General features: G+C 47.8%; 1 protein-coding gene across 2 annotated transcripts in view; it reads right to left on the bottom strand.

Annotated features, from left to right (window-relative positions):
* Window positions 1-16,792, bottom strand: part of LOC105185401 (PTB domain-containing engulfment adapter protein 1) — a 45,380-nt gene that overhangs the window by 1,277 nt on the left and 27,311 nt on the right. For both annotated transcript variants that reach the window (XM_011144876.3, XM_011144877.3), the window contains exons 2-8: window positions 5,756-5,865; window positions 5,580-5,647; window positions 1,628-1,810; window positions 1,006-1,332; window positions 628-845; window positions 319-533; window positions 4-230 (exon numbers count right to left, since the gene is read on the bottom strand). In XM_011144876.3, coding sequence (XP_011143178.1) covers window positions 4-230; window positions 319-533; window positions 628-845; window positions 1,006-1,332; window positions 1,628-1,810; window positions 5,580-5,647; window positions 5,756-5,828 — 1,311 coding nt within the window. In that variant the 5' untranslated portion in view covers window positions 5,829-5,865. The remainder of the gene's footprint in view (window positions 1-3; window positions 231-318; window positions 534-627; window positions 846-1,005; window positions 1,333-1,627; window positions 1,811-5,579; window positions 5,648-5,755; window positions 5,866-16,792) is intronic.

The raw sequence follows: 16,792 nt of genomic DNA, 5'->3' as shown, positions 1-16,792 counted from the left end.
TACCTTCATCTCCAGCAGCCTCTTATCTAACAGGCCGATAGCGTTTTCCAATTCCTGCTGGCTAGGATTAGACATCACGGTCGACGCTCCGAATTCTCCCATTTCGAATGGGTCTTTAAAGTCATTCTTCATATTCAAAGTCGGTGTGGGGTTGAATGGAATGCTACCAAATAGATCCTCCTTGACTCCGTTCTGACGTCTCGAATCTTTCGTCTTTGGTGGTGGCGCCACTGCAAAAGGAATAGAAGAAGCGTCAGCTATATAACGTAACATTAAGAAAGGTAATCACTTTCCGCGGTATCGAGACCACACACTTACATAAAGGCGGAGGACTGGTCGTACCGTTGGACTGCGAGAAGAAATTGGTTCCCGAGGATACTTGACCATTGAGAAGCGGATTGTTGTTCGACTGATGATTGGCAAGCCCGTTGGCCGCTGTCTCGTAAGCCCTCGGATTGAAGTCTTCCTCAAATTCGTCCATCAACAGCCCCTCCAATTTTGTGCCGACCGACGGCATCGGTGTCGGCTCATTCCTGCGCAACGACAAGTAAGTCAGTCGCGAATCAGTCAAGATGCGTTGGCCAAGTGAATTTGTGGTGAATTTTTACAATCGCCTTGCGAACGTACCCCATGAAATCGTCATCGAAGCTCTTCTCGAAACTCCTCGGCGGAACAGGCGGCGGCTGTTGAGGCCCGTTGGACGTGTTTCCGTTGCTATCGCTGCTCGTGTTCAACAGTGGCTTGGTGGTGGTCGTGCCGTTAATCTGTGGTGAGTCCGTTGGCGCTCCAGGTACGTGAAGTATATCTGGCAGATTGTGCTGCGATAGATACGTCGACACGTCCGCCTACAAGCGTACAAGCAGCAGAATCGCAATTTAAATAACAACGAAGCAAAATAGCCTGATAAAATAGCATCGTAAACTAACGTGTAAAATGCACTTCCTATTTTTCGATACAATTTTTATTTTTATTCTTTGTATTCTTATCTTGTACTTTCGAACTAACCGAGCCTTTGATAGCCGCGATATCTTGCAGCCGTTGTCGATAAACGTTGTTCTCGTGCTCCAGTCGCTTTATTTTTTGCTGCAGTACCATACAACGTCGTTGCGTCTCCAGGTCCTTACCGGACGTCTCCAAGAACCGCCTGTATGCCAAATCGAACGCCTGGCCGATGGTAAGCGTGATCTCTTCGGCTAGTTTGTCGCTGACAAAGACGAAGCACGTGTGCCTCTCCGCGTCCTCCTCTTTCGCGATGAAACTGAAGAACTTCTTCTCCCCTTTGTCGTCGGCACAATACGAGATTCTGTGCAGCGGATACTGGTGCATGATTCGCTGCAAGAGTAAATTTTTTTTTCACCACCTAAGATCAAGCTCGCTTAAGATACGCGAGAATCAGAGGCAAGGAACTACCCCGCGTAGTAATCACGTCCGTCTTACTCTTACTCTTGTATATTATTTATTAACAGAAAACACACTCCTTCTTTACGAAGTAAAAACATGTGTAAGAGTGATCGTTGACAAAAGAGACAGAAACATTAAATAAATATGTGTTTAAGTGAAAATAAACTGAAACTTTTTTTTTTTAAAGCGACAACGCGGCCAACGAAAAGCCCCCGTTAACACCCACCTTGGGGGTTGTTTTTGTTTTTGGTTCTTGTATCGCCACGCCATCGATGCTTATGGTGAGCTCGACTTTCGGAGTTTTCGTGCCCTCGCTCTTCTTCAGCTGCTGATTGAACTTCAGCTTGCAGATCGCCTCCTTGACGACATCGATGCCTTTTGGCTGATCCACCTCTGTACTGCCCAAATACTAAAACGTCAAGTCGAACGGGGAAGATGAAGAGAGTACGAGAATTCAGGTGAGCTCAACGGGAGTTCCTCGCTTCCGCGTGTGCGCGCGTTTATCGCGCACAAAAAGTGGAAGGTAAGCCACGCGGGAGCGCGCGAGAGCGTGGGAAACTCTGTAATTTTACTTCTAGGCATAACGCGTGCACGTGACAGGCAGAACGTGACACGAATAAACTTCTTTATTATCAACGGCGCGTGTTTTCTTTTTTTTTCTGTTACTCTCGGCGCACTCCTCGCCGCGTTTTATCATATCTTTACACCGATCGACTTGATTCTCTCGCATGCTTCTTCTGCACGACAAGGTCTCAAGGGCGCGACATCTTCTCTTCTCTTGTTGGTCAAGGCAACACAGAGACGCGCCGAGAGAAAAGTCGCCCAACAAGTCGCTCGCTCAGTGTAACGTGCGAAACCAAGCACACGATTATGTGTGAAAAACAAAGCGGCTGCGGCGCTTCGAAATCACGACGATAACGCGCAAAAGTGCGACGACAGAGACGCGAGAATGTTAATGAGCGATCTCGACTACGATGCGTGAGAACGTCATGCGGAAAAAAGTCGACCGTGTCACAGCGTTCAACGGCAGCACAATATCGCAGTATTTGTAATAATTTCGCAAAGCAAGCGGACGGAAAGAAATGAGTGAAATGTGTTTCGCAACAACGGGGGGGGGGAGGGGCGAGACGTTTATTGCGAATCTTTGCGAATACGACGCACATCCTCGACGGCCGTTTGTCCCGCCGATAAACAGACGATAAAAAATGTTCGCACTTTCGTCCGATACGCGTGGACGATAGGCGATGGTACATAATAATAATCGACGAACTGCGCGGCGATAATTACCACGCGCTACGTGACGAATGACGTCGCGCGCCGCTTGGTTTAATAACCTCTGGATACTTTTCTAGCCGATCAAAAATACAGTTTCCTGGATGACGAAACCGTATATAATCTCGCTCGCTTACGCAAATCCAATTCGATCGTAATTAAGCGCGTAAGCAGACGGCACATAATGGTACGTGGGACTGATTTCTACGACGAGCTAATTGCACGTCGTCTGCGTTGCAAAAAAAGATCCAGCCGAAAAGACTCGTGTAGAAACAGGCGGATGCCCACACACGGCTGGGAACCTCGCCGACACAAAAGGCCGATTTCTTCCGCAATGTTCATCACGTCGAATTACCTTCACGGAATTGTATTATGTATAACATCACCGCGGACCAGCTGCCTCGATTCATCCGGCAACATTTTCCTTCCTTCTCCTGGTGCGAGTACAATTAATCGTTTTTATGCGATCGCGATTTTTTCATGTCTCGGTTGCAGTGCGAGAACATTTGCGAAATCTTGCGGAGACTTGGATTCTCTTTTTACTCGATTTTTTTTCTTCAGTACACCTTCGACCTTTGCTAAGCGGAACACGAGGAAAGTTCACGTTTGAGAAGATTGGAAGAACGTCTTGGAAAATCGTCGTTGCTGCGAGCAATTTCGAGGTTTTCCTTCTGATTTCGGATTTAAGTCAAACGTCTCTATGAATCTAAACTGTACGGAGTCAATTAAATTGTAAACAGGATACCTTTCTGGACTTTCTTCAGTCGCTAAGTCTGAACTTTGGGTGAAAATGTCATAATTCCAAATGAATTCTTCCTTCGCGCGAAATCAGGGATCTGATCGGAGACGGGGGAGGCGATTCTGGTAAAATTCCGTTATTTCGCAACAACAACGACACACGGTGGTATTGTCCGTGAGATAGTGAAATCTGGCCGCTCGCGAAGTTTCGAAGTTCAACGAACCCGCGGCTGTCGGGTCTCGGCGCTACCGACGACGAGCGACAATCATCCGCGATGCTTGATATTCGTATTCACGAGGGGAAACTCGCATACGTGTCGGTAACAATTCGAAACGAAAGGCAGACGTTCGGTCGATCGGCTGCCTGGCTGGTTGGTTACACGGTCTCGTGTTGGTTGCGCAACTTTTTCCGGGTGACACGAAATGAATGAACGCCTCGGGTCTCTCTCTCTCTCTCTCTCTCTCTCTCTCTCCCCCCCTCCCTCTCTCCCTCCCTCTATTCCCATCTATACACCGGGCGTTCGAGTCACGAAGGACGCTCTCCTTTTTTCCCCGTTTTGGCACAGGTCATCCGCGAATAATGGGGGATTCGCAACCAGCTAGAAAGCGCAAACTACCACCGGCTCGCTTGTTGTTTTTACAACAGTGCCGACCGGAAATTACGTTCCTCCCATCATTAAGTCCAAATTGAGCAATTCTATAGCGTTCGCGCGCGCAGTCTGCGACTTTCCTCGCGATCCTATTAGATTCATGCGACTCTCGCGTCCGTTAAATGCGATACGATCAATGTTCAATGCGCGTCCGTTAATAAGGCTGCGTTTAAATTCCCCTTCCGCGATTGATTATCGTAAAGTTTGAAATCCCGACTCGAGTTCGCTCTTCGACGAAATCAATTTTTGCGGATACGAGTACGTCGGCGTAACCATCAAAAGCGTGATATTAAAAATATTTAATTACTCGCGCGCGAGTATATTTGAAGTAATTCAATTTTTTGAATATTTTGCAAACGACGAAATATTACGGACGTATTGTACACAACGGCGTAATGCGATCAATTGCCATGAAAAGATTATTATTATCGTGCATGCGAAGCACGAATGCAAAATTCGCGAATTCGATTCGCGATTCTACGAGTCGAGCTGAATTTCCGCAACGTTCGGCGGTTTATCACGCGACGAACACTGACGACGGCGGCGACAAAACGACTGGAATCTACTAATAAAACTGATAAGTTAACATAATTTCAGGAAAAGCCGCGTGCTTTCATTCCTCAAACGAATATAATAATATATACCGCGAAAGACAGAAATGCTTTTTTCAATCTATAAAACGATCGCAAGAGCGAGCGGTTTTATCCCCACAACTCTCGTCTTCTTTTTTGCTATCCTTTCGCCGGCTTAACAGTCGTTGGCAATTTCTCCGCCGCTTTTTCTCATGCGGTGCACAGGAATCCGCGCGCGCGATGTGCCTCGTATTCCGCCCGGCGAAATAATCGGCTTAGCTTAATTACGTTCGTTAGCAACGAAAGGTAATTAAGCGTACGCACGCGTCGGCGGCGAATCCCACGAACGGATGATGTCCATCTCGGTGATGCTTTTCGTGCTCGATCAAGATCGTCAGGCGCGCGAACGATAAAGGCCGAAAAAACACATCGACGACGAGTGCTCGACCTTCCCCCTTCGTCGATTTCAAGATCCCGCGAAAATATTGACAGAGTGACGTCCGCCGCTTTCTCATTGTTTATCCACGACACGCTTTTGCAATCGTGCGTCACGGCGGCGTTGCGCAACGTGCGCACATTATCGCGGTATTATTTGCGAAGAGCTATTTGCATTCTCCGTCGAAAATGTAGTCTCTCGATGATAAACTGTATTATTCTCGGGCTCTCGCGAAAGTGAGAAATTCATTGGATGTCACAATCAGGCGAGATTGCGCATAATTTGTTTTTTTTTCCTCTTAACCTCGGAGCAGTTAGAATTTTGATTCGCAAGGGGAGCCTCTTGTGTGTGTGTGTGTGTGTGTGTGTGTGCGCAGATGTCACAATTATAAAAACGCGCTAACGAATAAACCGAGTCGCGCGCGAAAATTGCAGTCACGCGATAGTCCGTCGCGTTGCTTATAATCCGCGAGAGAATGTGTGTTCGCACAGTATAGGGATTACACAGTACCTTGACTAGGTAGGCGATGTGTCCTTTTTGGAGCGCGTCCGGTGGGTGTATCCAGTTCCTACTCGTTCCTGCGAACAAGAGTCGCGATGGTTTTCAACCTTCGCCGTGCGGCTGGCCATATTTGCTAATACCGGTCGCACGTGCATAGAGAGAGAGAGTCCGCGATGGTTACTCACCTCCGTTTTTGCTCGGCTGATTTTTATTGTTCGCCGAATTCTGCGCCCATTTCAGTAACGTCGAGTTCCTCATGCTGTCGGGCCTTCAGTTGCTACCGATTGTACGACACCTGAAATAAGAACGCCGTCATCGCCGATCAGAGTGTTATCAAAATCATGATATTAGACATATTTAAGGGAGAAATATTTAATTACATGCACAGAGCAGGCCGTTTTCCAGGATATTTCTGCGAATCTTTTTAACAGAAACTGGAGTAGGATCTGTAGACTTGAAATTTTCACAGTGTCATTCATTAATGTTCAAAGTATAAAATAAATTTGTTACTATCTGTATGGAAAGCACACATAAAGCTTTAAACGCGTTTATCTGGAAACACCATCCTCTTATAAACTGTCGGCACGATTATGCAAAAACTACCGAACCGATAATTTTAAACTTTTACACAATATACAGTAGTAGAGACACAATATACAGTAGTAGACATGTACATTGTTTTCGCCCCTACCTCGAACACAATTATATTTTATTTTATTTATTTTTATTTAATCATGATTACAAGTTGAAAAAAGTTTCATTTTCGATACTTTTCTTTTTTGTACAGTCATTATTTTTCCAAACTCGGCTTCATTGCCTTCATTTTGGTACGGGCTTGTAATGGCAACCGTATATTTTAAAAATCTTTCTCATTTTTTGGTTTCAGACCAGTGAGAGGCCCGGAATTACGCCGACAGCGAACATACAGTTCGCAAACTGTATTTTTATCTATAATTACAAATTGGATCGGTTCTTATAATCCAATAAAATTTATTTTATATTTTATATTTTATACTCTGAATATTAACAAATACATGGTGAATATTTCAAGTCCATTGATCTTACCGTTTCTGTTTGTAAAAAAATTCGTAAAAATAGCCTTGAAAACGGCCTTCCGCATGTAATATAATTCCCCCTTTAATATATTTGAAATATATTCAATTTTTTTACAAACAACGAAATTTATACGGACGCATCGTAAGCAACAGCGTGATGTAATCAATCGCAACGAAAAGATTATGATTATCGTACACGCGGAGAGCGCGAACGCGAAATTCGCGAACTCGATTGATATCCCGCGAATCGAGAATCTGAATTTCCGCAACGTTCGGCGGCTTATCACGCGGAGAAATGAAACGCGCCTCCGGTCAAACGTCGCCCGCCGCTTACGATTTTCCCTTCTCTTCCGAGAGACATTCTCCGCAAGGTGGGACGCGAGTTTTGGAAGCAATCCAGGTTGCCGCTCTCTTCTTATTTCCACGGTCTCACGCGCGCCGACCACCTCCCGCGCTCTTTTTATCTATCTCGAGGATCACTTTCTATTATCCGTCGCGCTGTATGCGACGCGCGCATTTTATTATCGCGCTTCGCGCGGGAACACGCAATGCAATCGACGACGGTTATTACGCACGGTATGCACGCGCGTGTCATAGTCCTCGCGTCGCGACCAAAGAGCGTTTTTTTACTGCTGCAAAGAAATAAAATAAGTCAATTATCGCTCGGACGCGAATTCATGATGTGCAACTCGTAATTGTAAAGTCCAAAAGTCGAGCGAAGAGAGTCGTCGGCTCGGAAGTTGACTACGCTGCAAATTCGAGTGTCTTATTTTCGCACGCATGAGCGTACAGCGCATGACGCGAAGCTTCTTTTACGCGTCTCTCGTCGCTTGAACATGTATTAAATTATACATCGGCGACGCGAGCTTCAATCGCGATAACGCACTCGGCTTTAGAACGTACGATTGCGCTTTGCAAGAATCAGCGATCGACGCGTGACGTTTATCCAAACTTATCTCCGAGATCGCGCGGGATCTCTTAGACGCTATACGACTTCTTTTCGTGTTTTAACGCATCACACCGTGATATTGCATAAGATAATTGCTCGACTGTAGAAACTAATTATTCTCGCAACTAGCCGCGTGCTGGCGTATCATTAACATTCTCAAGTTGACGCGACCCTGAAAGGGAACGCAATGAGGGCATGGCATTCTGTGACTCCCTCTCCTGTTCGCTTCTGCATTAGAAACACGACGATCGAGAAATCTTTGTTCAGTGTCTCCGTCATCTCTCCGCCCGCACCCTTCTCCCCAGCCGCCGCCCGTGAGATCTAGTTCTCTTTATCATTCCTGTCCGAGGAATGCGACTGCATCTTTCGACGTAACGAAGTCCATGTATATTCATAGAAACGGGTCAATTACATGCACGTTAATATACATACATACATACATGAATATACAGATACGGAGTGTATAGAAAGTACCGGTGAAACTAAACACGAAAACTAAACATCTGAGAGAAAAATCTTTCGGACAAAAGTTGCATGGTTTCATCAAAGGGGGGTCATCAAACAAAACTATATCACTTGTCATTTTGTCGCTTACAGATGGCGCCACTTTCGAGACATTCACCGGTCGTTACTTTTCTCAAATGGAAATCCCAATTTTTTATCGCATCACGCTTTTTCTACCAATTAATTTTAACGACTCTCGTCCGAAACATTTTTTCTCAAAACGCTTAGTTTTCGAGATATTTCGCTGGACCGATACTTTTTATACACCCTGTATATGCGCGTACGCACATCTTACGGCCACTCATCGGTTTGATGTCACCCGGAACGGTTACGCGCCGTTTTACGGTGTCCCGGGTGTTTCGTTCCGTCGCTTTTCGTAACGCAATAGCGCATAATTTCATTGTCGACATCATCTCGTCTCGCGAGAGGAGCATCCCGACGCGCTTCGGGAAGGTGCGTCGTGTGAAATCGACTCGAAGCCCGGACGATTGTTCGCGGCGGTTATAACGGCGCGGTCAGCCTTGAAGACGAAGGCTAAATCCTTTCGCGTTTCATCATCGCGCGCGCATGACACTATTCATACTTTGAGAGATACTATGCGTCCAATTAAGATCAAGTATGCCCGCAGACAGAGACGTCGAACGAAGCGCGCGAGCGTTGCATCGCGCGTGCGTATCTATTTCTATACATCGATATTTGCCCCGCGAGAGAGTGAGAGAGAGAGAGAAAGAGAGAGAAACGCGCGTAACGAGATGCTGCTGGATACAGAACATTGTTATTCGTACGCCGTTCTTCATCATTGTTTGCGCCGAGGATCAGACTCGTGAGACGCGCGGCGACAATCACATTTCTTTAAAATAATCAGTCAGCCTGCTGTGAAAAGGAGAGAGAGAGAGAGAGAGAGAGAGAGAGAGAGAGAGAGAGAGAGAGAGAGAGAGAGAGAGAGAGAGAGAGAGAGAGAAGGAGAGAGAGAGAGAGAGAGAGAGAGAGACGGAGGAATCGGTTAACAAACGGAGAAAAAGATGTCAAGTCGGGGGAGCGTGCAGCAGAGTATCCGAGAACAATTATTCCTGAATAATAAACACGTCGCATTGATTTCCGTCATTTCCGTCGTCGACTCTGCGAAAACTTGACTGACGTTCGAGTCGCAGAAGGAAAACGGCTTCTTAAGTGCGACTGATTACGCTTATGCGTGATTTAACGAGACGCGAGATGGTGTCGCAATGCCGATGACCGTCACGGCGTTTAGCGGTGTTAAAGAGGCGAATCACGGCCTCGCGCGTGTTTAATTAATCTGGTCACACGTCGCGAGGTGCGAGGAATCTCCGAGATCCATCTTCGAGTCCAGAAATACGGCCGAGGAAATATTGGGATAGTATTTTCGCGCGCAGCCGCGAATTCGACGCTTCACGCTACGCGTCACGTATGTTTGCACGAAATTAAGCGGCTGATTCGCGCGTCGCTCGGCGATGAGAGAGAAGGAAGAAAGGAAGGAAGGAGCGCAGCGTCGTGCTCGCGGCACGTGTTCGTCCAGGGATCGGAATTTCAATGCCGCCGTTAACTGCAACGCGACGGATCAAGCCGCGAACGGGAAGGAAACTTCGGTTCGTTCGCGCAACGAACAAGCTGGCTCGCGATTAATTCGGCAACGAGCGCGCGCAATCGTGAGTGAGCTGGATCGAGGCTGGATCTTTCCGCTCGATACGCGCGAGCGGGAAAGTCTGGGAGAACTACTTCTCGTATCGTTTCTCATAGCTGACGATAAGTACCGAACGATTGGGCGCGAGAGGGAGAGGGAGAGGGAGAGGAAGAAGAATAAGACGTAACGTGTTATAAGGCCCGGTTGTTCCAATCTCTCGGTAAGTTAACCGATAGTTAAATCATATGTGTCTGTCTTTGTCTAAATTAAAAGAAAAACAAGGATAAATATATGATTCAACTGTATCACTTAACAAGAAGTTGGAGCAACCGGCCGTAAGAATAAAAATAAAACAAGACACAAAAAGCAAGTAGAAAAGATCAACGTGCGCGATCAACGACGCGATCACGAGGATCACAACAACTTTTTCGCGCCGTCGATTAATTAATGTAAATATGTCGCAGAGAAGCTGCGATATAAATATCAGGCAAGTACTGTGCCTTGTCGAGACGTTATCCTAAGAGCAAAAAATGAAATGATACGAGACGGGATCCGAGCGGATGGCGATAATAACGAGGCCTCGCGAGATCGGCAGATGCCGAATATCAAGCCAGCTATTCGAAGAGCCTCGATCAGGCCTCCAGGATCCCAGGTTCTGAAAGGAGCAGCGTCAGCAGGTGTCCGATCTTCGACGGTCCGCGGCCGCCGCGCCGCGCCGCGTCGTCGCGTTTGATTCGGAAATGGGCGCAATCACGGGCGCAATCGCTTTTGTGCGCGCTCGAAGTGGCGCGCGGCCGGCTGGCGGACCCGTGGCCGTGCCATTTGAGAGGCGTTTAAGCGCTGAAAGGTGGAGGTTCGGATTTAATGCACGACTTCCTATTCCTCCCACGTAGGCGCAAAGAGGTCGAGCGCCAAAGCCGCGTGTGTGTTGCGTCGGCCGTCGGCCGTCGGCGCGCCGAGAGCGGCTAAACGGCCGAATGGATCACGGCGTGGATCTGTGCCGCTCTCTTTCTCTATCGTACGATACATCAAACTGTCCGCCCTCGTTCTCTCTCTCTCTCTCTCGAGTCGCTGAGCGCCGAGCGCGATTACGACCCGCCGGCGAGCAGTAATGTTTACACCGGGGAGGGAGGGAGGGAGGGGAGGTGGGTGGTTCAGTCCGAAATCGTACGCTCACAATGCTAATTATAGCAGCCTCACCAACGGTGATCGCGACAGCAGGTGAGCATTCGCGCACGGTTTGCGCGATTAATCATCCCCGACGCTCCGATTGTGTGAGAGCGTTTACCACTCGGGGGAGGGAAGTCTTCGGCGACAAAAGCGACTTTCGCGCGGTCGTCTATTTATAGATGGGACCGAGAGGTATATGCTAGGACGGCGCGGTTACGATTCCACCGAAAAAAAAAGGAATTTCAGAACAAGCGGAATCATCGAAATTTTGGACGATTTTATTTCTTATATTTGGCCTCAAGAGGATTCCTCTGAGATTAAGAGGAAAATATCACAAACACATTATTCTCAAAGTTGGAGGGATTATACATATGTTATATGTATCATGCAAATCTGATTGATTTTAATATAAATTTCCTCTTACAGATTATTTCATCTTTTCTCAAAAGGATTGTTATTAATTCCTACGGTACTTTATTCTTACTGGTTATACTGGTAAATCTGAAGAAATTATTATAATATACAGCGAAAAGTAATATATATATATGTACATAGATGTACTTCTGGCTCCAGTTCTACAATAAATAGGCATGAATGAAATCATCATAATAAGTAAATTTCCAAACAGTTTTGTTATGGTCTTTATAGCTACAAAGATGTTCATCATAACCGATTGTATGAAGCATAGTTAAAAGAAAGAATATATTATTCAACTTGTTGCAATAGATTGTAAACTGTATTTGACCAAATATGGGTAAATTATCTTCGTTATATATTACAGCAACACACACACACACACACACAATACGACTGAACGAAAGAAGCCAACATTCGAGTCAACATATTCCTCTTCACACAAGAGGAGGATTAATTGATACAAGAGGAAATCCTCTCGAAATAAGAGAAAAACAGAATAATATCCGATAAATTTTAGATGAATGGTTCACAGTTCAATCGCTTTCAATTGAAAGAGGAATCCTTCTTTTGTAAGAGGCTTCGCTCAGAATATGAGAATATGGGGAAAAAAATCACTTGGGACAAATAGAATACTTTTTTTGGATGTACGATGCCGAGAGATCGGCGCTGAAACGCCAGCCGGCTTGGCTCTGCTTCAGGTGGTCGATAAATGCGACGCGCGTGTTTGCCGCCCTAATCAACACTTTCGGCGTGGATAATGACAGACGACCAACGTCGCATTTCTCCGCGTCGGCGACGTATCCCGTACTCCGATGACTGCGTGACTTCCCGGAGGATATCGCCGGGCGATTGGACGGCCATTGGACTGGCTAGCGATTGACACCGGTCGTTTCTTCTTTTGCTTCTCCTTTCTCTCTCTCTCTCTCTCTCTCTCTCTCTCTCTCTCTCTCTCTCTCTCTCTCTCTCTCTCCCTCCCTCTCTCTCTCTCCCTCTCTCTCTCTTTCTCTCTCTCTATCTATCTATCTATCTATCTCTGCCTGTCTCTGTCTCTGTCTGTCTTTTCTTTCGGTTCGGAGGCGATCGAAATCGCGAACCGGGAATCGTGAAAGTACGTCGCGCGGTTGCACTCGCCGCGCGGCTTGTTCGCGGGACTTTCATAACGAGGAGATGTACCGTTAAGATTTAGCTCGTAGCAGGAAAAGTTGCCGTCTTACATACAATTTATTACGCGAAAGCGAACTCGGCTGCGTTTATTAAATACATAAGTCCGCCGGTATATGACGTGTTACTGCGCGGCCCGTTGCGTATACGACGCTCGATGGCGCCGATCCACAGTCGATTCCGAACGAGCGAGGGCGAGGGGGAGGGGGAGAGAGAAAGAGAGAGGCCATCGAAGAAAGTAGAACCCTCGCCGTCGCGGCGTCATGCACGACCGCGCGCGCGCGTAGCGACTTTGCAGGATCGCAAGATCGCACATGCGAGAGAGGTGCCTGCCTATCTACTTACATCCGCGTACACACAGGCACACACACACACACACACATACACGTACACTACGCAACTAGATTATGTGTAACGCGAGGCGATAAGAAAAATGGAAAGTACCTTGCTTTTTGCGGCAGGCCGAGGTACCGTAGGCGGCGGTGCACCTCGGCGTTAGGCAATAATCGGCGCTTAATCGCCGTTTAATCGACGATCACAGTCGTGTTTGCCCCGCCGACTTGTAATTAGCTATTAATAACACCGATCGCACGGACGCGTCGCGGTCTAGCACACGCGTATAAGTAGCCGGCATTTTTCCTGCTTCCTTTTTCTATAAGCCTCTGATGATTGCCAATCGCGGACGAGTCTTCCAGGTCGGTCGATCGGTGTTGAAAACATTCTCATTTCCGTCATGTAACGCGATACGACGGTCGTTTTACCCGGAAGTGCTCGACATCCAGCGGTTGTCGCGGTGACGACAATGAAGAAGAAGAAGGAGGAGGAGGAGAAGAGCTGGAGGCGGCGGCGGAGGAAGACCAACACAAAAGTCACCGCAACCCGTCACGGGTGCACGCACGTAGCTCTCTCTCTCCCATACGCGTGACACGTGCAGCGTGTGTTGCTCGAGAGAGGGAGGGAGGGAGGAGGAGGCAAGGTAGATAGCGGGTCCTTTCAAGCGCGCATTCTCAGCGAGCGACACATTCTCACACGGGCGGGTTCAGCCCCGTCGAAATTCCAAGCGTCGCGGGAACGGCGAAGGCAGGGCCGATCGTTCGCGTGTTCTCGACGTGTACGACGAATGAAAGGATCCTCTATCCTCGGCGCCGTCTCCCAGAGACACAAAGAGGAAAAAATGCGTGCGCTCGCACAAAGGACGCCTTGCGTCGCGCTCGCGGGAAGCGTTTTCGCGCGCGAACGCCACGCAACTCCCTCGCCTTGCGACAGAGACCGCGTATTCTAATTATCGTCTCTCTGCTCGAACGAGAATGTAACACGTCTCTCTTTCTCTCTCTCTCTCTCTCTCTCTCTCTCTCTCTCTCTCTCTCCCTCCCTCCCTCCCTTCCTCCCTCCTCTCTCTCTTTCTCTCTCTCTCCCTCGACTCGATCCTCTCTCTCTTTCTCTCTCTCTCTCGTCGCGAGCGACGAGATCGTTACGTTTTGAGGATAAACGATTTCGCGAGGAATGAAAAGAGGGAGCAGGGCGCACGCGTGGCTTTTTATCCACTTATCTCATTCCGTTGACATTTAATGACCGTCTTGCTTTTTTCTGCCGTGCACGATGATTCCTCGTGTTCGCGACACGCTGGCTCACGAAGAAACTGCGCGCGCGCGCAGTTATTGTTTTTGCAAAGTTCGTTTTAAGGCGGAACAATTGCGTGAATATTTTCTCCGCTTCGACTTGTTTCACTACCCCGTTAATGCCGCGCGGGCTCTTCCTCTCTCCCCTCTCACTTAAAACTGTCCTGTATGAGTTCCTTTTTGGGAGCCAAACGTGAGTTTGCCTCACATATGCGAACCTCAACCGACGCTGCCGACTTCGCGTTTTCCACATCTCCGCGATTTTTGCCGCATTAAGAAGCGAGTGACGTTTCATCGGAATTCCCTTCAACAGAGAGTATTTCCTCGCGACGCGACGAGACGGAGCGGTGGACGCGCCGGTTTTCGCGCCGTGGACGCTCGCTAAGCGCCATCACTTTCTCCCTCTCGCATTCACCGAGTTCGACTTTGCGGACTTTGCTTTATTTTCGTACGATAAAACTAATTAATCCTAAATCGCTTCGAGTAAATCATTCAAATTGCTCCAACTTGTAAAGGGGAAGAAAGAGAGAGAGAGAGAGAGAGAGAGAGAGAGAGAGAGAGAGAGAGAGAGAGAGAAGCGTCATTTATTAAGCGCTCTGGCACAAGAGATCCCCTGAAGCGCGAAGGCGGAAATTACAAAATAAGAGAAAAATAAAAATATACAGTTACAAGAAAAGTAGATAATTAAGTAGAAAAAATTAATATGAAATATAAATATAAAATAAAAGTATACAAAACCAGAAAGGAGAGTATACCATATATATGCGTAAACGCATACATATATACTCGCGTGTCCAAATATACACAAAATTTGTAAGGCAGTTGAGAAAGAAGTCGACAGCGTCGGTTGAGGTTCGCACATGTGAGGCAAACTCACGTTTGGCTCTCAAAAAGGAACTCATACAGGACAGTTTTAAGTGAGAGGGGAGAGAGGAAGAGCCCGCGCGGCATTAACGGGGTAGTGAAACAAGTCGAAGCGGAGAGAATATTCACGCAATTGTTCCGCCTTAAAACGAACGTTGCAAAAACAATAACTGCGCGCGCGCGCGCGGTTTCTTCGTGAGCCAGCGTGTCGCTGGCGTGGAATGTAACGTGGTCAATTAGTCATCGTTACCTTACGAGTTGAAACGTAACGGATAGAGGCGCGCGCTCGCGCATATATTTTATTGCGTAATTACCGCGGCGTTATTGCCGTTTAAATAGACACGAGGCGGAAAAGGCGCGCGCGCGCGTTTATGCCTTGACGTGTCCACCGCAAGTCGGAGACTTCCAGCAACAAACACGCAGGATCGTTAATTTCACGTGCGTCGTATTGTTACATTGTACACGATGTCACGGCTCGGCTCGGCTCGGCTCGGCTCGCGCCGGTGTTACACATCACATGCATAATCACTCGACTCGATCACGCTCGAGACAATCTATTCGCAGCGTTCGATCGCGGGAATGATGCGCCGCAAAAAGCGTATGCTAATGAACCGCCGTACGTGGTTTGTCAGCAACTGATGCGCGCGCGCGCGCGGCGCGTTACTTACCGAACGACTTGGCGCGGTATCCGCCAAGGATATCGCGGTGTGCGTGTACGCGTTAATGGCGTGACGGCGTGTCGGTGGTGGTAATACAGCACCGGGACATGAAAAACGGCCGGGATGGGAAAAAAAGCGAAAAAGCCCGAGTGATAAACGATGACGCAAAAGTTAGGTCCGCCGCGTCGATTGAATTTGCGGAAATGCGCGAGCGAGCGGGAGAGCGAGAGAGAGAGAGAGAGAGAGAGAGAGAGAGGCGCGCGCGCGAAGCGATTTAATCGATGATGTACCGCCGACTTCGTTATTTCGAATAATTAACCGTGAGCGATGAGGCTCGAGAAATCGCCGTGTGCTATTCCCGATATGTTTATTTTCTACCTCTCTGGAGGGAAAAGAGAAGAAAAAGAGATCTCGTTTCCCGAGAGACGGAGCAGCGACGTCGAACGGACGGACGGACGACGCAAAAATTGAGAACCTTCCGTCCGTGACGATCGAAACCGTTATTAACGTTCATTCGTCTTCTTAATCGACCTGTTATCCTGAATTTTTCTTTTTTCCACATAACCCGAGATTACGTCGCGTCTGTGCGCTTACTTCCGGGCAGTGCGACGATATTTTAAATTACCGTGATGCGCGACTTTGGGAGTCATCGGTACTCTCGATACGCAGGTATACGCGACGCGATTTCAAATCTCAAGAGGAAGATGCAATTACGTCGCACTTACAATTTGGTCTCGATGGAATACGAGTGTAACAGTCCGATTCGAGTGACTCGAGCAAGATTACCGACCGCGGCCCCGGATGAGTGACAATTAGTGCGAGTTACAACACAGTGCGCATGCAACATAGCGGAAAAGGTGACTGCGAAGGAAGACAAATATGAAAAAGCGCCTTTTCATCGGCGCGCACACAACGACGGAGCGAAACGACGGAGCGTTTCGTTTCTCGACGCGACTTTGACATTATTTAAATCGCCGGGGTTGATTTGCAACGCATTAAAATGTATAGTTACGGCGAACAATCGCGTCATGAATAATGAATAATCATACGTCGCTTCTTGCGGCCCCGATCATAAGTATGCACGCTCCTCCCGCGCCAAATGTCGACAACTTTCGCCGCCAATTTCGTTCGTCAATGAGAAAGCTCGCGTCCGATCGGCGATTTTTCCGCTCGGTCCACATCGAG

Source organism: Harpegnathos saltator, unplaced genomic scaffold, assembly GCF_003227715.2.
Source record: "Harpegnathos saltator strain DR-91 unplaced genomic scaffold, Hsal_v8.6 scaffold16, whole genome shotgun sequence".
Taxonomy (NCBI): domain Eukaryota; kingdom Metazoa; phylum Arthropoda; class Insecta; order Hymenoptera; family Formicidae; genus Harpegnathos; species Harpegnathos saltator.
The sequence above is the reverse complement of the archived record's forward strand: the minus strand, read 5'-3'. Positions and strand labels throughout refer to the sequence as shown.